Raw genomic sequence first — 27,266 nt, forward strand, 5'->3', positions numbered from 1 at the left:
GCTCGTTGTGTTAGAATGAAGCGGCTATGGCGTGGCGCCGAGTGCTTCGTCCCGTAATCGAACCAGCGACCCTCAGGTTTGGCATCTTCTGTCAGAGTTTATTACCCTCTAGGTTCACAGGTGACCCATTTGGTGAGGCTGCAGTCCCTTCGTCCTCACCAGCCACCTGGGTAAGTACCAGACGAACTTCTTTCTGGTAACATCTGGGATGGCATTTTCGTGTTGACCTACTGGCGAGGTACCGATATCTTCTGTCGAGCAGCGTAGCAGCTAACTCGTTGCAGCGAAATATGACGGTTCGTCTGTCCAGGCGACATTTCTTCGTCTCTTCTTTCTCCCCTCGAAAGGCCACATCATGCCCACTTGTCGGAGGTATTTATTCAGTGTTTTTGCCAATGTCGCGAAGTTTCTAGGGAGGCGACTGACTCTTCGGTCGTTGATCTATGCTTCTCACGTTGGATAGAAACGCGACCAATGTCGACACATGTGGCGGCTTTCCTTGTTTTACCTCTATGCTGGAGTGGTCGGGCATTGCCCTGTCGTCTTCCACCGCATCGCCAGCTTCATCACGCACGTTAATTCAGTATGCTGACAGTTCCTGGAGCATTGACAGCTGATGTGCGAAATACGCTGGTCGTTGTTCGCCTTGGAAGCATTGCCCATCTGCTCGGTAATTGATCTATGGAAGTGTTGAGTGCTGCTGCACAAACTCCGCTGGTCACTGGACTCCTTGTTCGACTGCTGCCACTTCCGAATATTGTGGCTTAACATGTCGAAGTCTCTAAAATGTTCACTTATCCTATAATAAGTCTTTACGTATTTTTCTATTGGCCCTCTGCTTTAAACAATCAAAATAAGATATAATTATTATACACAACCATAAGTAACACATAATTATTATACATCCTACATTCCTCTGCCCTCCAGAAAAATTTTTCTTCTGTTTTTTGTCTGTGTCCATCTATAAATGACTAACAAACAAGAAACAAAAACAAAGTGGAAGCCTTAGTCTGTCAGGAAAATTATATAATACATCGATTCCGTAATAGCTTAAAATACATCAGCATTAAGAAAACTTCTGGAGGTAATGTTAGAAATATGGTAGAACGACGATTACTAACAATACAATTAGCTACCAAGCAACAATTATCTCTATGTACATTTTAGCAGTACACATGTATGCTCAGGAATTTTGTAGCTATTTACCTGTAATTTGATGTAGTGATGTTATTGTGTGTCTTGGGTTTTCGTCTGATACATAGATAATCAATACAAAGTGTATTTATGAACAAAAAGGTTCCAGAAATACCAGTAACCAAAATCATAATTCGTGTTTTACGTTCCTCTTACAACCGTACAATATGCTGCATCAAAGCGTTGAAATCAATCTTGCCTTGTTGTGCAGTGATAAGAACAGCTAATGACTGCAGGGTGGAGGAAACAAGGGAGTTGTTTAGGTAACACAAAGTTTGAGGAGCCAGTAGTTGCATAGGTGTTTCTGGCCAGTAAATCAGTGGGTACAATGAGGTGACAATGGTCGAACAGGTTACGGTAGCGGATAAGTAAAATTTCGTGCCTGAGAGAGAACAAAATGGACCATTAAATATCAGTCCACTACCGTGGTGTTCAACATTTTCAATTGTAACAGCGGCACCGTGGTCGAAACAGAGTGCAAAGATATCGGTCGGTTCGATAACTATACAGGGTGGTCCATTGATAGTGACCGGACCAAATATCCCACGAAATAAGCATCAAACGAAAAACCTACAAAGAACGAAACTCGTCAAGTTTGAAGAGGGTAACCAGATGGCGCTATGGTTGGCCCGCTAGATGGCGCTGCCATAGGTCAAACGGATATCAACTGCGTTTTTTAAAATAGGAACGCCCATTTTTTATTACATATTCGTGTAGTACGTAAATAAATATGAATGTTTTAGTTGGACCACTTTTTTCGCTTTGTGATAAACGGCGCTGTAATAGTCACAAACGTGTAAGTGCGTGGTATCACGTAACATTCCGCCAGTGCGGACGGTATTTACTTCGTGATACATTACCCGCGTTAAAATAGACTGTTTACCAATTGCGGAAAAGGTCGATATCGTGTTAATGTATGGCTATTGTGATCAAAATGCCCAACGGGCGTGTGCTATGTATGCTGCTCGGTATCCTGGACGACATCATCCAAGTGTCCGGGCCGTTCGCCGAATAATTACGTTACTTAAGGAAAAAGTAAGTGCTTAGCCACATGTGAAGCGTCAAACACGACCTGCAACAAATGATGACGTCCAAGTAGGGATTTAACTGCTGTCGCGGCTAATCCGCTCATCAGTAGCAGACAAATTGCGCGAGAATCGGGAATCTCAATGTCGTTGTTGAGAATGCTATATCAACATCGATTGCACCCGTACCATATTTCTATGCAATAGGAATTGCATGGCGACGACTTTGAACGTCGTGTACAGTTCTGCCACTGGGCACAAGAAATAATTACGGGACGATGACAGATTTTTTGCACGCGTTCTATTTAGCGACGAAGCGTCATTCACCAACAGCGGTAAAGTAAACCGGCATAATATGCACTATTGGGGAACGGAAAATCCACGATGGCTGCGACAAGTGGAACATTAGCGACCTTGGCGGATTAATGTATGGTGCGGGATTATGGGAGGAAGGATAATTGGCCTCCATTTTATGGATAGTAATCTAAATGGTGCAATGTAGCTGATTTCCTACGTAATGTTCTACCGATGTTACTACAAGATGTTTCACTGCATGACAGAATGGCGATGTACTTCCAACATGATAGGTGTCCGGCACATAGCTCTCGTGCGGTTGAAGCAGTATTGAATAGCATATTTCATGACAGGTGGATTGGTCGTCGAAGCACCATACTATGGCCCGTATGTTCACTGGATCTGACGTTCCCGGATTTATTTCTGTGGGGAAAGTTGAAGGATATTTGCTATCGTGATCCACCGACAACGCCTGACAACATGCATGAGCGCCTTGTCAATGCATGTGCGAACAATACGGAAGGCGAACTACTCGCTGTTGAGAGGAATGTCGTTACACGTATTGCCAAATGCACTGAGGTTGACGGACATCATTTTTAGCATTTATTGCATTAATGTGGTATTTACAGGTAATCATGCTGTAGCAGCATGCGTTCTCAGAAATGATGAGTTCGCAAAGGTACATGTATCACATTGGAACAACCGAAATAAAATGTTCAAACGTACTTACGTTTTGTATTTTATTTTAAAAAACCTACCTGTTACCAACTGTTCCTCTAAAATTGTGAGCCATATGTTTGTGACTATTACAGCACCATCTATCACAAAGCGAAAAAAGTGGCCCAACTAAATCATTCATATTTCTTTACGTACTACACGAATATGTAATAAAAATGGGGGTTCCTATTTTTTAAAAAAAAACGCTGTTGATATCCGTTTGACCTATAGCAGCGTCATCTAGCGGGCCGACCATAGCGCCATCTGGTTTCCCCCTTCAAGCTAGACGAGTTTCGTTCTTTGTAGTTTTTTCGTCTGATGCTTATTTCGTGAGATATTTGGCCCGGTCACCATCAATGGACCACCCTGTATAAAGCCAGTGTTCTCCTGCTTGCTCGAAAAAGTATGGTATATCAGCTAGAATGTCCCGCAGAACGTTTCTGGCTTTGTTTTTCTCAAAAAAATAGCTGGGATTCTCAAATATCGGTGTTCACTTCAGTGACACATGTTGGGCATACGGTAAACAGCTCATGTATGCAATTACTTAATTCCGCAGCTGTCATTACTGCAGTAGCATTCGAAGTTTTGGAGATTAGGAATACTTGACTTGTTCGAAATTGTACAAATTTCTGAAGTTGGACCCATTTCACTGGGAAGGAATGCATTGTATAACAGTCATAGACATCTGTTTTGCCAGTCACCGGGAAGGAAATATGAGTTGATAATCTTAAATCATCTGTGTCCATAAGTGCCTTAGGTAAGTAGTAGTACTGCGGCATGTGTTGCTTATCCAGAGGGAAGTTTAACTGTAGTGACTCCGGTAACTGTTTATGGATATAAGTCAGTACGAATATAAAGTTTGTCAGCGACAGTAAAATTGGCAACAAACATCCCTATGCTGCGTGGTGGATGGCTACCTTGAGATCCTCTCCTGTTAACCATGCATCCACTAACTGATCTGTGAGTAATCAAAGTAACATCGCTACTGAGATCTTATCCTTTATATCTAGTCTGGTTTGTATTGTCTTTAAACTGGTATTCGATGCCGCGGTGGTAGCTTGGAGATGCTTGTTCAATTCCTGTGTAATATTCCTAATGGCCTTAGTGTTATTGAGTACTGCTTGTTCTAAGTCATTCAAATTCGTGGTGTGCCAGGCAATAGTGGCCTTGTTGAGACCTGTTCTAACTGTAACATCCTGTAATGTATTATTTAACTGCTTCATATCGTCATCGTCTGCCGTGCTGAAAAATGTTTTAAATGATTTACCACGTGCATTCATCCACTCTCGTTTAATCGTTTGACTGTATCTGGCACTAATTTGACGCAATTGACCTCGTAACTGGCCATATGAGTACTGCAGAGTTTTATATTCCCTTGCTACCTCATCATTATTTCCAATTTTTTTGCTGCTGAGTTTAAGGTACTAAATTCTAGCTGTAAACTCTAAGTTCATTGCATATCTGCCACAGATTATATTCCAATACAATTGTCCACTGATGATAAGTTAGTACTACCATGTCCTGTCTAACAATAATGACGCCACTCCTCAACTGGTGCTCCTGTAATCCACAGCTCATGTTATTCATACCTGCAAACGAGGAAAGCAGTGCTGCAATGATGTAGGACCCCACTGTGATAGAAGGTGATACCTGTAATATGGAAATTAATATTGCTATGCGCATCTTACATAATTGTGATTTCATGGCAAAAGAAAAATTATTGAGCACTTTGTACGTAGGTTGGAACTTAAATAGTGGCAACACTGCTGTGGAGACACTATGCAATGGAATCTACTATTGTCTCTGATAGCACACGTTGTTTACTTACCTACCTTACCTCCGAGCAAATGGACTCGCTTGTCCCAAGTCACAGGCGTGCGCACAATCGAGGGAAACACAATCACTTGTGAGCGAGCGGTCTAACGTAACGGTGTCACTATGGTTTCGAAACAGGAACAACGGAGTTGGATCAAATTGAATGCGCCAGTGGTCGTACCGCACGACAGTGTCATCAAGGTCTTCAAGAGGCGTCCGGGGAATCGGCATTGCCGTACAGAACAGTGGCACGTTGGGTAAAAGCCTTTAACGACGGTCGGCAAACTGTGGCAGACATGGATCGGGCAGGTCGTCCTAGCGTCTCTGAAGAAGAAGTTCAAATGGTTCAAATGGCTCTGAGCACTATGGGATTCAACACACACCCGTGCCCGAGGAAGGATTCGAACCTGTGACCGTAGCGGTCGCACGGTTCCAGACTGAAGGGCTTAGAACCGTTTGGCCACACCGGCCGGCGCAGAAGAAGTGCATGCTGTTGCCGCGTTAGTGGACAGTGATCGACGCCATACGATTCGTGAGCTCGCCCACGAAACCAGATTAGCGCATACGACTGTGCTTCGTATCCTGAAAGAAAAATTGCATCACGATGGGTTCCGCATGACTTGACGGAAATGCAGAAATGGATGCGTTACGACGCTGCTCATTCATACTTGGAGCGCTGTGAGGCTTTCTTAGCTGTATCGTAACACTGGATGAGACATGGGCCATATCGTACGACCCAAAACAGGAACGTCAATCCAACGAATGGCGTCATTATGGGTCGCCGCGAAAGTCGAAAGTGCGTCAGAGCCCCAGTATGGTGAAAGTTCTGATGATTCTCTTGTACGACTGTGATGGTGTTATCCTTACGCATTACATTCCTCCAAGGCAGACCGTCAATGCACAGTATTACTGTTCGGTTTTGGAGCATCACCTGTGGCCAGCTTTGCGAAAGAAGCGGCGACACTTTCTGCGCAACCCTCCCATCATTTTGCACGACAATGGGCGGGCGCATACTGCGCAAGCTGTGGCTGCTCTGTTCGGGCGATGGAACTGGGAAGTACTGCACCATCCACCATACTCCCCGGACTTAAGTCCTTGTGACTTTGATTTGATTCCGAATCTGAAGGAACCACTTCGTAGCATTCGCTTCAGAACTGTTCCAGAGATTCGACAGGCAGTAGACCGCTCCTTTCGCACCATCAACAGAACGGGCTCTGCTAACTATATACTACGCCTTCCAAATCGCTGTCAACGGGTTCTACACAACGCTGGTGACTACTTTGAAGGACAGTAACAGGTGCAAACATGTAACTGTTATGTATCGGCTGTGAATAAATAGTTGCCACTATTTAAGTTGGTTCAAATGGCTCTGAGCACTATGGGACTTAACAGCTGCGGTCATCAGTCCCCTAGAACTTAGAACTACTTAAACCTAACTAACCTAAGGACATCACACACATCCATGCCCGAGGCAGGATTCGAACCTGCGACCGTAGCAGTCGCGCGGTTCCGGACTGAGCGCCTAGAACCGCGAGACCACCGGCACTATTTAAGTTCCAACCCTCGTATGACCTAGATAACCTTATCAATATATTCCACTGAACGACTTATATTTATTTTAGCACAGGGGGTCTAATAATATGTCGATACTTCCTATTACTTAAAACCCAGAATTCCCCTTTTTGTACTTTGCTAATTCCCTTTTCTGTACCTGATTACCCGTTAGTACATTATCGCTAGAATCTGTAGTATATAAAGCTTATTTGCATTTACGTTATAATGGTAGATTTCGTATTGTGGATGCGTAATTGGCTTCTCGTGGCCAAAGGTTATATGGGGCCGAGTACGTGTTCTGTGTTGGTGGATCAGCAGTCTTCCGTTTCCGCGGTCTCTTGATCAGGGACACTTACCATGGTTAGACATGTTGAGAAATGAACTATAATCGTTAGTATGTACCTATTACCAAATGATGCTGTGTCTAACTCATCATTTTCCTATAACGGTTCCACTATGCATAGTGTGTTTCGGGTAAAGCAGCATTAATGTCTACCCAAAGTAGCTTTCTTGTACCGAATAATACACAGAAGAACCAAAGAAACTGGTACGCCTGCCTAATATCGTACAGGGCCCAAGTGAGCACACAGAAGTGCCGCAATACGACGGGGCATGGACTCGACTAATGTCTGAAGTAATGCTGCGTGGGATTGACACGATGAATCCTGCAGGGCTGTCCATAAATCCGAAAGAGTACAAGGGGTGGAGATCTCTTCTGAAGAGCACGTTACAAGGCATCCCAGATATGCTCAATAGACATGAATGGATGCAGGTGATCAGATAGGATGCTTACGTACATGTAACCTGTCAGAGTTGCATCTAAAGGTATCAGCGGTACTATTCCAACTGCACATGCCCCACGCTACTACAGAGCCTCCACCAGCCACCAGCTTGAACAGTCCCCTGCTGACATGCAGGGTCCATGCATTCATGAAGCTGTCTCCATACTCGCACACGTCCACCCACTCGATACATTCTGAAACTAGACTCGTCCGACCAAGCAAAACGTTTCCAGTCATCAACAGTCCAATGTCGGTGTTGATGGGCCCAGGCGAGGCGTAAAGCATTGAGTCGTGCAGTCGTCAAAGGTATACGAGTGGTGCTTCGACTCCGAAAGCCCATATTGATGATGTTTCGTTGAATGGTTCGCTCGCTGACACTTCTTGATAGCCCAGCATTGAACTCTGCTGCAATCTGCGGAGGGGTTGCACTTCTGCCGCGTTGAACGATTCTCTTCAGTCGTCGTAGGTTCCATTCTTGCAGGAGGTGGGAGATTTGATGTTTTACCGGATTGGTGATATTCATGGTACATTCGTGAAATGAAAATTTTGCAAATTTGTGGTAAGGACTATGGAACAAAACTGCTGAGGTCATCGGTCCCTAGGCTTACACACTACTTAATCTAACTTAAACTAACTTGCGCTAAGGACAACACATACGCCCATGCCCGAGGCAGGATTCGAACCTCCAACGGGGGGTGCCGAGCGAACCGTGACGAGGCGAACTATACCGCACGGCTACCCCGCGCGGCTCGTGAAATGGTGCATGGGGGCTTAATTAACTACAATGCAAATAATTTTAATTTTAGTAGCTGACTGTCCGATTATGAAGTCTCGTAACCGGTTGGCCCTGATTAGTATTAGTACGCAATCTGACTGCATAGAATAACAACAAAGAATGAAAGGAAATTTCCGTTACCACAATTAATTAATTAAGTCCCCAGCAACTATAAAAGCTACGAAACAAAAACTACGAACAACAAGGAGAAGTGTAACTGTTCTGTGTGTGGAAGTGTGATTCAACGTACACATCTGGCACGGTTCTTCCTCAATAAGACAAGATATTTTAAATACCATTTAAACTGAATTAACTAAATAAAACTGAAATACTATAATTGCACATAGAAACCCGAATTACAGTCTAATACATGAACACAAGCCAGATGCTTTGTTGACTGAACCTGTGACCAAGAGGCATAGTTAGTTAGGCAATCTAAAAAAATGTTTTTTACCTTCATATATATATTGACTAAAAATACACTCTGATCACTACAAGATCTCCATTCGAACAACATCTGCTGTCTAGCCCATCAAAACAACTGTACACGACATGGCCTCAAATAATACAGCTATCAACATCCTCTCAGCAAAGCACTAACCACCACCACTTCTGAACAAGCACTGCCAGTGGAGGCGACGTGACTCAGTGTAGCCACCTTTCAATGGTCGTACGGGAAAGTCCCCACTTCATCGCTACCTCGGAGATGCTGTGTCCCATCGCTCGTGCGCCGACTATAACACCATGTTCAAACTCACTTACATGTTAATAACCTGCGATTGTAGCAGCAGTAATCGATCTAACAACTGCGCCAGACACTTGTTGTATTATATAGGTGTTGCCGAGCGCAGCGCCGTATTCTGTCTGTTTACCTGTCTCTGTATTTGAATACGCATGCCTGTACCAGTTTCTTTGGCGCTTCAGTGCATAAAATTAGGCATGTATGCTGAGTTTAAATCCCGTGATATTCCAGTATGAATGTGAGTATGCATCTCTATCTTGTATTTGAATCTGTATCTCTCGAACACGTTTCTGCTAGTGCCTCGCGCGATGCGCAGTGTGTGTGTGTTTGTGTGTGTGTGTGGGGGGGGGGGGGGGGGGAGGTGGTGTTAGAGGAGGGCACTCCACAAGAACTGAACAATACGTTGCTCGGCCTAGTGACTGCGTGTAGTTTTTTGTGTACAGTCGTTCGGTTTCTTAATTATGAGTGATATAAGACTTTTCTGTGTAAAAAGCTCAAGATCAACATTGATAATGAAGGTACTTCCCCTATAACTTAGAACTACTTAAACCTAACTAACCTAGGGACATCACACACATCCATGCCCGAGGCAGGATTCGAACCTGCGATCGTAGCGGTCGCGCGGTTCCAGACTGAAGCGCCTAGAAGCGCTCGGCCACACCGGCCGGCGGTACTTCTCATATTGCAGTACCAGTCCAGGTATGTTTGTATTTGTACCCAAACAAATTCCTGTGTGTTTTGTTGTTTCTTCACGTCTTCTCTCCAAATATTTATTAGTGAAATAGTTGGTAATTTGACGGGCGTCGTGTACGCGATGTATATCACGCGTATTGACTGTTTGCCACTGTCATGTTTGGTTTCCTAGTATACTGGTTTTACTTTAAAAAGTGTGAACGGGCTATGGTGAGTCGTGACGCTTTGGCTTCTTCAAAAACATTTGAACAGGCCATGGACAAAAAGGGACTGAGTGTTCACCAACGATTAAATACAGCATATCACAAGGACGTTGAAGAAAATCATGCGAAACTTCGGTCAGTCGTATCAACAATTTCATACTGCGCACAACATGATCTTCCACTTCGCGAGAAGGTCGATGACGGTTCTGTTTTCACAGGTCTGCAACACTCTCGAGCTGACTCTGGCGACGAGATCTTGAATAAACATTCAGAGGTGGTGGTAAGAGCTCCTCGTACATATCCAATCAAACTCAAAATGAACTGATCGAAACTTGTAACGATGTTAGTGGTACACAACAGTTAGCGATTAGAGCGCGCTATATGCTTTGTCATCAAGGTAACAAAACGCTAATAGTTTGTGAAGATCATAGTATGAAGGCTTTCACGACCGGATGACATATCTTCTGGTAAACAGCACAATGGGGCAACATTAACCCCCAAATATCTCTCTCTTCTGTGAAACACGTTGAACAGCAAAGTACAAGAGTATTAGAAAATTTTCTGAGAACTTTATTAATATTGTACGAGCTCTAGAAGAGATTTCGCATAATGCATCAAAACTCGAAAACGAAAATCAAAGCGTATCAGCCCTACACGACAGCAACAAGTCTAACATATATTGCATATATTGTGACGCTCTTAGTCACTGCTACCTGTTAAGCCAAACTCGAACCCGCGTGCAACCAGCAAAAACAAGTAAATATAAACACAAAAGCAGTTCACGACCACGTAAATAAATTAACGAATGTGCTTCAAATCACACCGCGATAATGCCTTGTCGGATTTCAGACACAGCTTCGAGAATGCAAAAAAAGAAGAAAGAAAACAAGAAAAAAGGAAAAAAAATTACGAAGAACTGAATGTCGAATTTAAACGCCCTTGATTGGTGGCAAGGCACACTTACAGGCAAATCAATCATCTGAAAATGCAGAGGAATTATTCAGAATTTCTGTCTTCATCCCATAATTACACTCTGTAATTTCCTCTTTGAGAGATCGATTTTCTTCTGCACACAGAAAATTATTTTCGTTGAAGCAGTTCCACTCCGAAAATAGAACAAAATTTGACAAATATTCATTTTTGTTCGTTGCGGAAGACACACAGAATTTTTAAAGAGGCTTTTTACAGAATTTTATTCCCGAGACTACCACGTGCTAAGAAACGTTTAAGGCAAATAATGCGAGTGTTGTCTGTTTTGAGTACTCACTCTTCTGACTGGTTTGATGCGGCCCGCCACGAATTCCTCTCCTGTGCCAACCTCTTCATCCCGGAGTAGCAGTTGCAACCTATGTCCTCAATTATTTGCTGGATTTAGACCAATTTCTGTCTTCCTCTACAGTTTTTAGCTTCTACAGATCCCTCTAATACCATGCGAGTGATGTGACCTTAAATAAATCCATGGTGTACGCAGATTTGATCGACCAAGCTACTCCGTTTCACCCATCAGTGTGCGAGGCATTCGAGATCGGCCTCACTATTCCAGCGACAACATGTAGTACTGAACGTTCATTTAGTACGTTACGAAGTGTTAAGGTGTGGGATCGGTTCAAATGGCTCTGAGCACTATGGGACTTAACTTCTGAGGTCATCAGTCCCCTAGAACTTAGATCTACTTAAACCTAACTAACCTAAGGACATCACACACATCCAAGCCCGAGGCAGGACTCGAACCTGCGACCGTAGTAGTCCCGCGGTTCCGGACTGAGCGCCTAGAACCGCGAGACCACCGCGGCCGGCTGTGGGATCGGTCTGCGATGAGAGAGGCAAGGCGCAGAGGCCCGGAGTGATCAGTGTTCACAGGAAAACGGCGAAGGAGATGGAATTAATTGACAAAGTGATTTATGTCGGTTAGACCGTCAGTGAGAGAGCACTTCGATTTCCTGCTGCTAATAAGGCGAGTACACCGTTCGCTTGTTACACATTTTTACGAGCTTCAAACAGGTACAACTTATTTTCAGTTATCTGGGTAGTTACTATTTTATTTTTGTAATTTCTTGCGTGTTTGAGTGCCTACTAGACACAACCTTTTATTTTAATAACAGTGTAGTGTACAGTATCGCCGTTGCTATCGACCCTCGTATCGTACAGGCTTTTGTTTGTTTGGTTAGAACAGCTCAGTGTCGGTTAGACCGTCAATGAGAGAGCACTTCGATTTCCTGCTGCTAATAAGGCGAGTACACCGTTCGCTTGTAGGGTAAACATAGTCATGTGTAGGGACTGTGGTTGTTGTGAGCGGACGCAAGGAGAATTGGCCACTCTTCGGGGGCAGGTGGAGGCTTTGTCTGTTAGGCTCATCGAGCTCGAGGCGCAGGCGTCGGCTCGTAGTGGCGTTGGGGCAACTGTGGTGAGACCTATGCCTACTTCGGTGGCCTTGGAATCGCATGGAACCCCTGATGTCGCTGCGTCTTCCGGCAGTGAGCATCTTACCGGTCAGCCATCACTCCAGGGTGAATGGCGGACAGTGGTGGGCTCGCGCGTGCCTGGCCGAAAGGCGAAGGTGGGATCTGGCCGCGTGGCAGCTGCCTTACCCCTTTCCAACAGGTACGGGGTGCTTCCTAGTGGTGATGACATCGTTTCCGAGCCACCACAGGATGCCTCGCCTGTTGGGCCAGTGGCCGATTCTCCGGCAAGGTCCCGACAGTCACAGAGGGCGGGCCTATTAGTTATAGGGAGCTCCAACGTTAGGCGGGTTATGGAGCCCCTTAGGAAAATAGCGGGTAGGTCGGGGAAGAATGCCAGTGTGCACTCGGTGTGCTTGCCGGGGGGTCTCGTCCGTAATGTGGAGGAGGCCCTTCCGGCAGCTGTTGAACGCACTGGGTGTGACCGGCTGCAGATAGTAGCACATGTCGGAACGAATGACGCCTGCCGCTTGGGTTCTGAGGCCATCCTTGGTTCCTTCCGGCGGCTGGCTGATTTGGTGAAGACAACCAGCATCGCACGCGGAGTGCAAGCTGAGCTTAATATCTGCAGCATAGTGCCCAGAGTCGATCGCGGTCCTCTGGTTTGGAGCAGTGTGGAGGGTCTAAACCAGAGGCTCAGACGACTCTGCGACTATAATGGTTGCAAATTCATCGACCTCCGTTATTGGGTGGAGAACTGTAGGGCCCCCCTAGACAGGTCAGGCGTGCACTACACACCGGAAGCAGCTACTAGGGTAGCAGAGTACGTGTGGCGTGCACACGGGGGTTTTTTAGGTTAGAGGGACCCCCCCTTGGGCGAAACGATAAAATACCTGACGGCTTACCAGAGAGGACATTATCATCGTTGATAAAGAACGTCCGTCCTCAGAGACCAAAAACAGGAAAAGTCAACGTAATGTTGGTAAACTGCAGGAGTATCCAGGGCAAGGTTCCTGAATTAGTATCTCTTATTGAGGGAAATAGTGCGCATATAGTATTAGGAACGGAAAGTTGGTTAAAACCGGAAGTGAACAGTAACGAAATCCTAGACACAGAATGGAATATATACCGCAAGGATAGGATAAACGCCAATGGTGGAGGAGTATTTATAGCAGTAAAGAATTCAATAATATCCAGTGAAGTTATTAGCGAATGCGAATGTGAAATAATCTGGGTTAAGTTAAGTATCAAAGGTGGGTCAGATATGATAGTCGGATGCTTCTATAGACCACCTGCATCAGCAACCGTAGTAGTTGAGCGCCTCAGAGAGAACCTGCAGAACGTCGTGAAGAAGTTTCGTGATCATACTATTGTAATAGGGGGAGACTTCAATCTACCAGGTATAGAATGGGATAGTCACACAATCAGAACTGGAGCCAGGGACAGAGACTCTTGTGACATTATCCTGACTGCCTTGTCCGAGAATTACTTCGAGCAGATAGTTAGAGAACCAACTCGTGAAGCTAACGTTTTAGACCTCATAGCAACAAATAGACCGGAACTTTTCGACTCCGTGAATGTAGAAGAGGGTATCAGTGATCATAAGTCAGTGGTTGCATCAATGACTACAAGTGTAATAAGAAATGCCAAGAAAGGAAGGAAAATATATTTGCTTAACAAGAGTGATAGGGCACAAATCGCAGAATATCTGAGTGACCACCATCAAACGTTCATTTCTGAGGAAGAGGATGTGGAACAAAAATGGAAAAAATTCAGAAACATCGTCCAGTACGCCTTAGATAAGTTCGTACCGACTAAGGTCCAAAGCGAGGGGAAAGATCCACCGTGGTATAACAATCATGTACGAAAGGTACTACGGAAACAAAGAAAGCTTCATCATAGGTTTAAGAGTAGTCGAATCATAGCTGATAAGGAAAAGCTGAACGAAGCGAAAAAGAGCGTAAAGAGAGCAATGAGAGAAGCATTCAACGAATTCGAACATAAAACATTGGCAAACAATCTAAACAAGAACCCTAAAAAGTTTTGGTCATATGTAAAATCGGTAAGCGGATCTAAATCCCCTATTCAGTCACTCGTTGACCACGATGGCACCGAAACAGAGGACGACCGAAGAAAGGCAGAAATACTGAATTCAGTGTTCCGAAACTGTTTCACTGCGGAAAATCGTAACACGGTCCCTGACTTCAGCCGTCGCACGGACGCCAAAATGGAAAATATTGAAATAAACGATATCGGAATTGAAAAACAACTGCTATCACTTAGTAGCGGAAAAGCATCCGGACCAGACGAGATACCCTTAAGATTCTACAGTGATTATGCTAAAGAACTTGCCCCCTTTCTATCAGCAATTTATCGTAGATCGCTGGAAGAACGTAAAGTACCTAGCGACTGGAAGAAAGCGCAGGTCGTTCCCATTTTCAAGAAGGGTCATAAATCAGATGCGAATAATTATAGGCCTATTTCGCTTACGTCAATCTGTTGTAGAATAATGGAACATGTTTTGTGTTCTCGTATTATGACGTTCTTAGATAATACAAATCTCCTTCATCATAACCAACATGGATTCCGCAAACAGAGATCATGTGAAACTCAGCTCGCCCTATTTGCCCAAGAAATTCACAGTGCCGTAGACACTGGCGAGCAGATTGATGCCGTATTCCTGGACTTCAGGAAGGCATTTGATACGGTTCCGCACTTACGTTTAGTGAAAAAAATACGAGCTTACGGAATATCGGACCAGGTTTGTGATTGGATTCAGGATTTCCTAGAAGAAAGAACACAACATGTCATTCTTAACGGTTCAAAATCTGCAGATGTAGAGGTAATTTCGGGAGTACCGCAGGGAAGCGTGATAGGACCTTTATTGTTTACAATATACATAAATGACTTAGTTGACAACATCGGTAGCTCCGCGAGGCTATTTGCAGATGACACGGTTGTCTACAAGAAAGTAGCAACATCAGAAGACTCGTACGTACTCCAGGAGGACCTGCAGAGGATTAATGCATGGTGCGACAGCTGGCAGCTTTCCCTAAACGTAGATAAATGTAATATAATGCGCATACATAGGGGCAGAAATCCATTCCAGTACGATTATGCCATAGGTGGTAAGTCATTGGAAGCGGTAACGACCGTAAAATACTTAGGAGTTACTATCCGGAGCGATCTGAAGTGGAATGATCACATAAAACAAATAGTGGGAAAAGCAGGCGCCAGGTTGAGATTCATAGGAAGAATTCTAAGAAAATGTGACTCATCGACGAAAGAAGTAGCTTACAAAACGCTTGTTCGTCCGATTCTTGAGTATTGCTCATCAGTATGGGACCCTTACCAGGTTGGATTAATAGAAGAGATAGACATGATCCAGCGAAAAGCAGCGCGATTCGTCATGGGGACATTTAGTCAGCGCGAGAGCGTTACGGAGATGCTGAACAAGCTCCAGTGGCGGACACTTCAAGAAAGGCGTTACGCAATACGGAGAGGTTTATTATCGAAATTACGAGAGAGCACATTCCGGGAAGAGATGGGCAACATATTACTACCGCCCACATATATCTCGCGTAATGATCACAACGAAAAGATCCGAGAAATTAGAGCAAATACGGAGACTTACAAGCAGTCGTTCTTCCCACGCACAATTCGTGAATGGAACAGGGAAGGGGGGATCAGATAGTGGTACAATAAGTACCCTCCGCCACACACCGTAAGGTGGCTCGCGGAGTATAGATGTAGATGTAGATGAACAGTTTTGGACGACAGCCTTGGCGCCTGAAGTTTCTATTCGCACGATGATTGTCCCCAAAGCTTATACTGAAATAATTATTTCAAAATGGTTCAAATGGCTCTGAGAACTATGGGACTCAACTGCTGAGGTCATTAGTCCCCTAGAACTTAGAACTAGTTAAACCTAACTAACCTAAGGACATCACAAACATCCATGCCCGAGGCAGGATTCGAACCTGCGACCGTAGCGGAAATAATTATTTCTTTGATACACTCGTGTTCAGGAAAAACAGAACACCTTGGACGACTAGAGATAGGACGTTCATATTCAGAGAACATGTACATAAGTATAATCTGCAGAAATGATCAGAATTTGAACTATATCGGCCCTCAAATTCAAGATCAACATCGATATCGCGGCGCAACACCATCTACCGGTAAAATGTACCTCTGCCTCTCGTTGTTACTATAAACCGAACGTAGTGGATCAGTGTGATTTGAGCAGACATGTGGGATGCCTCGCAGACGTATGCGCGAACCATACCGTCAGATCAGTGAGGTGAGTTTGAAAGAGGTCGTATTATTGGCTTGAGAGAACATGAAGCTGTCATCCGGGAAATTGCCGCTCTTGTGGTACGAAGTGTTTCTGTACTGCAACAAGTGTGTGCAGAATGGTTCACGAAAGGCGGTAGAACACGACGAGACGAATCAGATCGCACCGCCCAGACAACCCCCGAGAAGCTCCATACCCCATTCGAATGGCATTGCTGTACAGATTTGCGACCTCCTTGGCTCTGGTGCAACAGTATAACACATCGTACATTATCAAGGGTGACAGTCCGTCGCTGTTTATTGCGGCATGGATTACGTGCTAGTCGTCCACTTCTTCGCCTACCTTTGACGAATGTACAGAAACATGCCATGCCAGTGTTTCCGTCAAATTTAGGTTCTGTTTGTTTGAAAATGATGCCCGCATTTTGTTCGCCGCAGACACGGGGAGCAGCAGCACAGTGACTGCATTCGCGAAAGACATACAGTACCAACTCGAGGCCTTATGGTATGGGGTGCTATTGGGTACAGACACAAATCACAGTTAGCGCGTGTCCAGGGCACTTTGACAATTTTGACCTGCGTGAATGACACCCTGCGACCCGTAGCCATATCCTTTTTGCACAACACCCCAGACGCAATTTTTCAGCAAGACAATGCACTACCACATACTGATGCACGATCACGTGCCATCTTCGGGTCACGGCCTTCTGCCGTGGCCTACCAGATCATCAGACCTGTTGCCAATCGAAAATGTCCGGGATATAACGAAACGACAGGTGCAGCGCTGTTACCCAGTGCCAACCACCACAGATGAACTTTGGAACCGGTGAATGCAGCATGTATGGCTATGCCATAGGGTGCAATTCGCGCCTTATACGCGTCGATGCCATCACGCATGGAACAAGTTTCCAGAGCCCATGACGGACCCTGTTTCTACCAGGCAACAGGACGCAGTACTTATTCTGTAAATATGAACGTTCTATATCTCGTCGTTCAATGTGTTCTGTTTTTTTCTGAACACGACTGTAATATATAATAAAATTTTTATTTCCCCATTGTTTTATGTGTGTATTTTCTTCAAAGACTGGGTGCGATGCGGTACACCCCCCCCCCCCCACCGGCACCCACGCCCTACACTCTCCCCCTTCAACAACAGACGATCGTTCCTAGGGCAAGTCCTTCTAGTTTTAGTGACTGTGAAGTGCTTCTTTTTGAGATCAGTGTTCTACCTCGTGTTTTAAATATTTGAAATGTGATCTTATTGTTTTAGTTTTACCTTTTATTCTGTTGCCGGCCGCGGTGGTCTAGCGGTTCTAGGCGCGCAGTCTGGAACCGCGCGACTGCTACGGTCGCAGGTTCGAATCCTGCCTCGGGCATGGGTGTGTGTGATGTCCTTAGGTTAGTTAGGTTTAAGTAGTTCTAAGTTCTAGGGGACTGATGACCACAGTAGTTAAGTCCCATAGTGCTCAGAGCCATTTGAACCATTTTTTTTATTCTGTTTCAAATTAAATAATGAAGATAGCTATTTTTCTGTATATAAAAATGTCAATTAATTTCACATTTAACTTTTTTTAAATTCACTTGCAAATATCTTACCCCACATGGGACGAGGAGGGATGAAATAGGAAGAAGAAGAAGATGGTGATGATTTTCATCCCCATGTACTGCAGAGACTTTGCATATAATTTGAATAGGTGGGTGGGAATCATAAAATTGTCTACTTCTTGTGTTACAAGTATGGAAAAAATGATTTTTCTAAATTTTAGTCTATGTGTGCAAAAATTTTAATCTCGTAAATGTATGGGAAGGGAAAAGTTAAAATTTTGTAGTTTCCGAAGTAATGGACGACAAGATTCTATTTGCTGTGTAATAAACATGTATCTAACAATTTCTTCTGGTAGCTTCAGTATTCGAGATACACTACTTGAAATTCCCCAGAAAGCTATATTGTTCCTAATGCGGGGTTCAAAATGGCTACGATTTTCTGTATTTCGTGTACTCATGCCTGCAATATTTGCTAGTAAGCTTGTTTGCACTGAAAACGCAATACTGTTTAATTTATTTGACTGGAAATCAATTTGAATATTTCAGCTCAATTTCTTGCCCGCATTTGATCCACGGAATTTTATCGTATCCGGTTCTTCAGTAAGTTCATTGTTATGTTATATTTTAAGTTTCACATATTGCGAATGTTTGATTTTGAAATTTACCACTTTAGTTTTTGTACCAACTCATTTAAACGGAACCGATTTTTTTGGTGCACTGAGTGCACTTACAGTAGAGCTCGGAATTTTTTCTACATTATCAGATGCAATTAAAACAGATGTCCCACCTGCGAACATAACTGACGGATAATTTATATTTTTGGGTAAGTCGTTTACAAAGAACATGAGAAGTATTTGCCCTAGAATAGATCCTTTAGAAGTACCTTATTATGCTATACTCTATTTAGAATAATAATCCGCTGCATTTGAAGTGACAGTTATGCATTGTTTTGAGTTATGCAGAAATGATGTAAGCTATTTCAGAACATTGCTATTAATTTAATATTTTCTGATTTGTCGACAAGAAAGGCTTGGTTCACTGAATCAACGTATCCTATAATGTGGCAGAAGATATCTGCAACTTTTCTCTTATAGTATAATGCTTTGTTTTTCTTTTCAATAAATTTGTTCACTGTATCCAGCGTTTTTGCCTTGATGGAAAGCAAAATTGGTTACTTATAATAATCTAATTTTTTGAAAATAATATTTTGAATCTGGACGGCAGCTAGTTTTTCCAGGACTTTTGACAGGATTGGTAGAGTGGGAATGGGGCAATAGTTTTCCATATCCTCCCTCGACCTTCTCTTCAGCATGCAGGGTGATTCCTGATAATGTTGCAAACTTTCGGGGTTGAAAGAGATGGGCAAATATATCAAAGTGAGATAAGGGACCCTGGTGCAGAAATGACCGGGTCGAAATTTACGAGCGAAAATCGTTCTGACACCTCTGACAGGTGCCTTTGTTGCTAAGATTGTAGGGCAGGCAACTTTCAGAGATGGTAGTTTGGACAAAAACGAGAAAAATCTAGAAAATTCTAGTAGAGTCTAGTAAATATGGGCTCTAAAATGCATACGTTTACAGCTATGAACCCTTGTTCATCTTCGATACTGCGAAACACATCTCTTCTGCTGCAAAATCTTTGATTTCCATATTTTTGGAGAAGGTAGTACGTACCAAAACAAGTAAAAATGTCCAGTAAATATGGCCTCTAAAATGTGTACTTTAAGACCTATGGACATTTGTCCAATAGAAGGAATGTGTTTCACAGTAGCGAAAGTGAATAATTGCTCGTACCTCCCAAGGTGTACATTTTAGAGCCCATAATTATTGGACATTGTTTTGTTGTTTTGGCCCATACTACCACCTCTGATGCAGGGGATAGGCAAAATAATGTGGACAGTGGTAGTAACGTGATGGTTGTGTCTGATGGTCAACAACGCAGGTAAGGCACGTGTCGCGCTGGACTGTGCATGTTCAGTACAGACTAGGCATCAGTGCAGGTTGTTTTCGAGTAGTGCACATTCCGTATTTGCATTCAGAGCCCGAGGTCGACGTGCAATGAAAGACCTAACGGAGTTCCAGAGAGGGCAGACTGTGGGGAGCCCGATTAGCTGGAGTATCAGTAACCACGACAGTCAACTTATTGACTGTTTCAAGAGCAACTGTTTCAAAAGTCATTACAGCCTACACGAAAACATGGAAAGATATCATCGTGTAAACGTAATACTGGGCGGAAATCAAAACTAAATGACAGAGATCGTCGTAGGCTAACACGAACTGTGTCAAAACAACACAAAACTACGGCGGCTAAAGTGACTGCAGAGCTCAAGAGCCATCTTCGAGACCCCGTATCTATCGACATTGCCGAGAACTCCATAAAGTGAATATTCATGGACGAGCTGCCATACCGAAACCACTAGTGACGACAACCAACGTAAAGAAGCGTAAAACATGTTGTCAGGAGAATAAATCCTGGACGGCTGATCAGTGGAAACACGTCATACGGTCCGACGAGTCAACGTTTTCGTTGTTTCCAACATCAGGCAGGCTTTACGTCTGGAGAACGCCGAAAGAAGCCTAGACTCCTGATTGCTTGATTCCAACGGTTAAGCATGGAGGTTGAATTGTGATGGTATGAGCAGCCATATCATGGTATTCTGATGCTACCATCATTACTCTCAAAGGCCGTGTTACAGCCAAGGATTATGTGAACATTTTAAGTGATCAAGTGTACGCCATGATTCAAAAATTGTTCCAAACAATGATGCCATATTTCAGGAAGATAATGCACCCATTCACACAGCCAGGACAGCACAAGCGTGATATGAGGACCACGCAACTGAACTGCAGCGCCTTCCCTGGGCAGCACAGTCCCCGGAATTGAACATTATCGATCCCATGTGGGCGGTATTGGAGCGCAGACTCTGGAGCAGATTTTTACCTCCCTCGTCACTACAGGGGTTAGAAGATATTCTGACAAAAGAGTAGCATAACATCCCACTGGAGACTATACAATGATTACATGCCAGTATTCCAAGAAGAATCGCAGCTGTATTACAGGCAAATGAGGATACAACGCCTTATTAATAAACCATTCTCAAGTAAGTAGAGGTGTTCACATTATTTTGCCTATTCGCTGTAGTTGCCTATTCTACAATCTTGCAATGACAGTACCAGTACATGTATACCACAGTCAGAGATATCTTGTCGTGTCCTGATATAAGTGGTAGAGGGAGAAAAGGGGTTACTGGTGAGTATGCGCTCCCGAGCGGTACAGAGCAGAATGCAGAAGGACAATTCACAGTGAAGGCATTTGATTGTTTTCTTCTATCTGAGCCAACACTTGTACAGGCATTTACTAGAAATGCAGGTGGTGAGACTTGGGGAACTCGTTGTGGAGACTCTTGGACAAACAGGGTTTTGAAATAGTTGTTTATTCCAGACAGGACTAACTAATACACTGGAGGCTAGTTCTAGGGTTAGAAAAAGATGAATAACACTGTTACAACAGAAGCCAGCGCAGAAGTTCCAGGAGTGGATGCTAACCGCAGTAGCAAACACTAGCAGCATCTTAAGGCAACAACTTAGTTGCAAAACAAAACATACTGAATGTGACACTGTTCACTGAGGCACTCCAAGTGAGACAGCAGATTCACGAGGAGCTGGACCGAGGCTGGAGTCGACGGAAGCGGATTCGGCGCCCAGATCGTCTGACTGAGAACTCCACCAAAATGTGGAGTCTAGGGGTTTTAAAGAGTCGCGTGGGGGCACTGCTTTTCCCACTTAAAGCCACCCAGCCAATCCGTCAGGTCTCTTGCAGGCGCCTGCCAATCACGGATTAGTTAGGTCCCCTCGAATGCTCCTAAGGCGGGGATGTTTTAATGCAGTTGCACTAAGTCCGTATTTGGTATCAACATTGTTCAGCTGAAAGCTAAACGTAACTGCTCTGCCAAATAAGGCTTGCAACATTATTGTTATACGTCATTTAGCCCCGCCCGTCGGGCTCCCCGGAGAAGGGACTGCTAGGTCAGCAGTTTTTTCGCGTTTTCACTCTCTTCCTAAACCTTGTGAGCCTACTGACGTTGCTGTTCTCAGGACTGGCATCAAGCTGGCTTTATATGCTACATTGCTATATTGGTTACAAAGTTCTACGGTGGCAACCTACCACAGCGTCTAGACGGCATATGAAGTTATATGTTAATTCCTTGAAGAGTAATTGGCGCCCTGGGACCGCATCTGGGGGCGTCTGCATTTTCGCAAGGCTCTCCCCTTACGGTTTACTTGATGTAACAATATCTCTCCTAGTTTCGTCTGCTCTCAGCACCGTCTCTGCTTCCGCACCTTGGAGCGCCTGTCCTCCTTTCTCACAGCTTCAAGATAACACTACAGTAACAAGGAATAATCAATATATTACACCTCCCCTCGTGGAAGAAATTTGTTGACAATAACTTGTCAACAAATTTGTAAACTGGCTTCTGTTGTGCTTAAAACATCTTATCTCTAGAAATGATATTAATTATATTCACTTTTTTGTAAACACTTCAGTCTATGAACAGTCCTTTATTGTCTTGTCGCAACATAAAACACTTTTCACTGCTCACATAGATCATCACTGTAAAATGGTTCTCTTTTGTCCAATATACTTTACATGAAAACATCATTGTCACATATTGTTTTACAAAATGTTCACTTTAAAAATACATCACATATACATACACATCCAAAATTTAATACATTTACTTACTTAATTGCTATTCTTGGTTAATTGTTTTTAGTCATTCCATAACATTTTTTTTCATCACAGATACACAACAATACAGAAGTTGTATGTTACATTTAATATAAGCAATATCAAAATAGTATACATTTTTACATTATTCAGTTTATATAGAGTGACATGTATTAAAATATTGGTTTCTTGTGTACTAAGGTTTTTTTTCTGCAGTGTCGTGTTTTATCTTTGATCCCAACGCGGAACTGGCATCGGTAGCGGGATACTTTCCTCATTGCGTGCTGAAGTAACAGAGTCCTCATTTCGCTCGTCACTACTTCGACTGCTGTTTCGGAGGGGTCGTCTACTCTGGATGCATGTCATTTCTGACCCTTCGCACATATGTACTATTGTTGTTCGCACACATATTCAACCACAACAATCATCTACAATGCCTTTCCACACGTATTTGAAACAATCTCGTAAACATTTGCAATATCGGTACAAACAACATATAAACAAAATAGTCAGTATTATAGCTCCTAGGTAAGACCAGAACGAGTAATGATACCAAGAGATTTCCGAGAAACTGTGCTGTTCTTGGAATGCTGTCTCTTCCTCTATTTCGGCTATCTTATGACAATTGACCTTGAGGTCGTCTAGATGCTTTACTACATGCTCTAACGGCATGTCTGACTTCAGCTCCGATACGTTTCTTTGTTCTTTGTTAATTATACAACAATCAATCTGCATGTTTAGAGCGGGCACTATATACTAACTGGCCACGTTAGTTCTTATGATTTTTTCAGACTGTATGAACACTAATGTTCCGTATCCCTTGCACCTGCCATAAAAGGTCAGTTTTCCTGTACCTTTTACTAGTACATCTGTGGGCTTGTTATCGTTACACAAAACTGTCAACCCTTCCTCTTTCGGGGCAACGAACAACCATTGATGGTTCAAATGGCTCTGAGCACTATGCGACTTATTTTCTGAGGTCATCAGTCGCCTAGAACTTAGAACTAATTATACCTAACTAACCTAAGGACATCACACACATCCATGCCCGAGGCAGGATTCGAACCTGCGATCGTAGCGGTCGTTCGGCTCCAGACTGTAGCGCCTAGAACCGCACGGCCACTCAGGCCGGCGAACAACCATTGATCCTGACTCAAGGGAGTCCAGATACTATCATTCAATTTCACAAACTTTTTAATGCAGTTGCTAGGAATTTCCTGTATGGGCTGCAACATTCTAGCTTCACACGTTTCATGATCGTACGTGGACATTAAAACAAACTTTTGTTTACAAGTTTTTCGAACACGATCTATTTCCTTATACAATAGATGTTCGCTACTCAGTTTGACATAGTGCCGCTTAGCTTCGTCAATTGACAAATAATCTTTCTCGGGTTGTATGTACTTGAATAAATTCTGATTTCCATCAACTTCTGAAGGTAAAGGTAACGCTTTGCATAAATTGAACAACTCATTTTCCACTAATGGAACATTTAGTACATAACTTAGTATATTGCCTGACAAGAAAGGATCAACATCAATTGTGCGTAGCAGCTGGTTCCCACTCCGTTCTGTGAGCGCAGTTGGGAACTTCTTATCTTTAATGTCACCTCGAATTAATTGTAAGTATTTAACTATTTGAACTGGATTAATTATATGAGGTTCCAGTATTCCTTTTTGTGCATTTACAATTGCGGCAATTAACAACTCGTATTCCCGTTCTGATTCCATAAATATTGATACCAACTGTATGAGTTGTTCGTTAATGGTAGTAAGAACAGCTAAGTGTTGTATTTTTTGATCTGTGCTATTAGCATATTCATTCATGTGTCTATGAAGTTTCTCCATGTTCTTGACAATAATTTCTTCGTTACGTGCAAGGCTAGATACTGTGTGATTGAAACTTGTCAAAGTGGCTTTGACTACGGTAACTTGCTCTTTTGTCAGCTTAAGCAGCTGCCTCTGTTCGCTTTCAGTTAAACCAATCTTTGATTTGAAAATCGAGGCATCCTGTTCGTCTAAGGTTCCAAACAGAATTTTACTGATTTCTTCCACAAAATTCAAGACACCTCTTTTTCTAAGTGTCTCATGCCTTGTTAATTGCCCATTTAGACCTTGTGCAATTCGTATTTTTCGAACATGCGATTGTAAAGCCTGTTCCACTGCCGTGCATTCCCGATCACCAATTCTCAGACTGGTTAATTTCCGTTTACAATAACTTATAGACAAATGTGCAAATCTCTCTGTTTCATCAGCTTTAGCTTGGAGTTCTCCTAAATGAATATAACTCACGAATTTCCACGTCACACTGTAGATCTGTACCTTGCCATTGCTGTCATAATACAAGGCTGGGGACGAAGGAATCTTTTCCACACTAAAATCGTGATAGTGTCAGAGGGTGTACACGGCGGTGATACAGCTCACTAGGTACAACACTCCCATCAGTTTCCTTACCTGTAATTACAAGAAAACCCGGTTTTAGTAGAATTACTTTAATCTGTTGGCATATACTGTTAAAAATTTATTTCTTCTTAAACGGATAACTACATTCGGTCCTTTTGTCCAAACTACATCTACATCTACATCTACATCCATACTCCGCAAGCCACCTGACGGTGTGTGGCGGAGGGTACCCTGAGTACCTCTATTGGTTCTCCCTTCTATTCCAGTCTCGTATTGTTCGTGGAAAGAAGGATTGTCGGTATGCTTCTGTGTGGGCTCTAATCTCTCTGATTTTATCCTCATGGTCTCTTCGCGAGATATACGTAGGAGGGAGCAATATACTGCTTGACTCTTCGGTGAAGGTATGTTCTCGAAACTTTAACAAAAGCCCATACCGAGCTACTGGGCGTCTCTCCTGCAGAGTCTTCCATTGGAGTTTATCTATCATCTCCGTAACGCTTTCGCGATTACTAAATGATCCTGTAACGAAGCGCGCTGCTCTCCGTTGGATCTTCTCTATCTCTTCTATCAACCCTATCTGGTACGGATCCCACACTGCTGAGCAGTATTCAAGCAGTGGGCGAACAAGCGTACTGTAACCTACTTCCTTTGTTTTCGGATTGCATTTCCTTAGGATTCTTCCAATGAATCTCAGTCTGGCATCTGCTTTACCGACGACCAACTTTATAGGATCATTCCATTTTAAATCACTCCTAATGCGTACTCCCAGATAATTTATGGAATTAATTGCTTCCAGTTGCTGACCTGCTATTTTGTAGCTAAATGATAAGGGATCTATCTTTCTATGTATTCGCAGCACATTGCACTTGTCTACATTGAGATTGAATTGCCATTTCCTGCACCATGCGTCAATTCGTTGCAGATTCTCCTGCATTTCAGTACAATTTTCCATTGTTACAACCTCTCGATACACCACAGCATCATCTGCAAAAAGCCTCAGTGAGCTTCCGATGTCATCCACAAGGTCATTTATGTATATTGTGAATAGCAACGGTCCTATGACACTCCCCTGCGGCACACCGGAAATCACTCTTACTTCGGAAGACTTCTCTCCATTGAGAATAACATGCTGTGCTCTGTTATATAGGAACTCTTCAATCCAATCACACAATTGATCTGATAGTCCATATGCTCTTACTTTGTTCATTAAACAACTTTGGGGAACTGTATCGACTTCTTGCGGAAGTCAAGAAACACGGCATCTACCTGTGAGCCCGTGTCTATGGCCCTCTGAGTCTCTTGGACGAATAGCGCGAGCTGGGTTTCACACGACCGTCTTTTTCGAAACCCATGCTGATTCCTACAGAGTAGATTTCTAGTCTCCAGAAAAGTCATTATACTCGAACATAATACGTGTTCCAAAATTCTACAACTGATCGACGTTAGAGATATAGGTCTATAGTTCTGCACATCTGTTCGACGTCCCTTCTTGAAAACGGGGATGACCTGTGCCCTTTTCCAATCCTTTGGAACGCTACGCTCTTCTAGAGACCTACGGTACACCGCTGCAAGATGGGGGGCAAGTTCCTTCGCGTACTCTGTGTAAAATCGAACTGGTATCCCATCAGGTCCAGCGGCCTTTCCTCTTTTGAGCGATTTTAATTGTTTCTCTATCCCTCTGTCGTCTATTTCGATATCTACCATTTTGTCATCTGTACGACAATCTAGGGGAGGAACTACAGTGCAGTCTTCCTCTGTGAAACAGCTTTGGAAAAAGACATTTAGTATTTCGGCCTTTAGTCTGTCATCCTCTGTTTCAGTACCATTTTGGTCACAGAGTGTCTGGACATTTTGTTTTGATCCACCTACCGGTTTGACATAAGACCAAAATTTCTTAGGATTTTCTGCCAAGTCAGTACATAGAACTTTACTTTCGAATTCATTGAACGCCTCTCGCATAGCCCTCGTCACACTACATTTCGCTTCGCGTAATTTTTGTTTGTCTGCAAGGCTTTGGCTATGTTTATGTTTGCTGTGAAGTTCCCTTTGCTTCCGCAGCAGTTTTCTAACTCGGTTGTTGTACCACGGTGGCTCTTTTCCAT

General features: G+C 43.5%; 1 protein-coding gene across 1 annotated transcript; it reads right to left on the reverse strand.

The window, feature by feature from the left end:
• Positions 1 to 4,813: 4,813 nt before the first annotated feature.
• LOC124545762 lies at positions 4,814 to 25,137 on the reverse strand (the record flags this gene model as incomplete). Its single annotated transcript, XM_047124707.1, has 4 exons — positions 4,814 to 4,880; positions 23,316 to 23,466; positions 23,617 to 23,720; positions 24,167 to 25,137. Coding segments are annotated over 4 exons (1,293 nt in total), but the record flags the coding sequence as incomplete, so codon positions are not given.
• Between the last annotated feature and the right edge of the window lie 2,129 nt (positions 25,138 to 27,266).

This window comes from Schistocerca americana, chromosome 8 (assembly GCF_021461395.2).
Source record: "Schistocerca americana isolate TAMUIC-IGC-003095 chromosome 8, iqSchAmer2.1, whole genome shotgun sequence".
Classification (NCBI taxonomy): domain Eukaryota; kingdom Metazoa; phylum Arthropoda; class Insecta; order Orthoptera; family Acrididae; genus Schistocerca; species Schistocerca americana.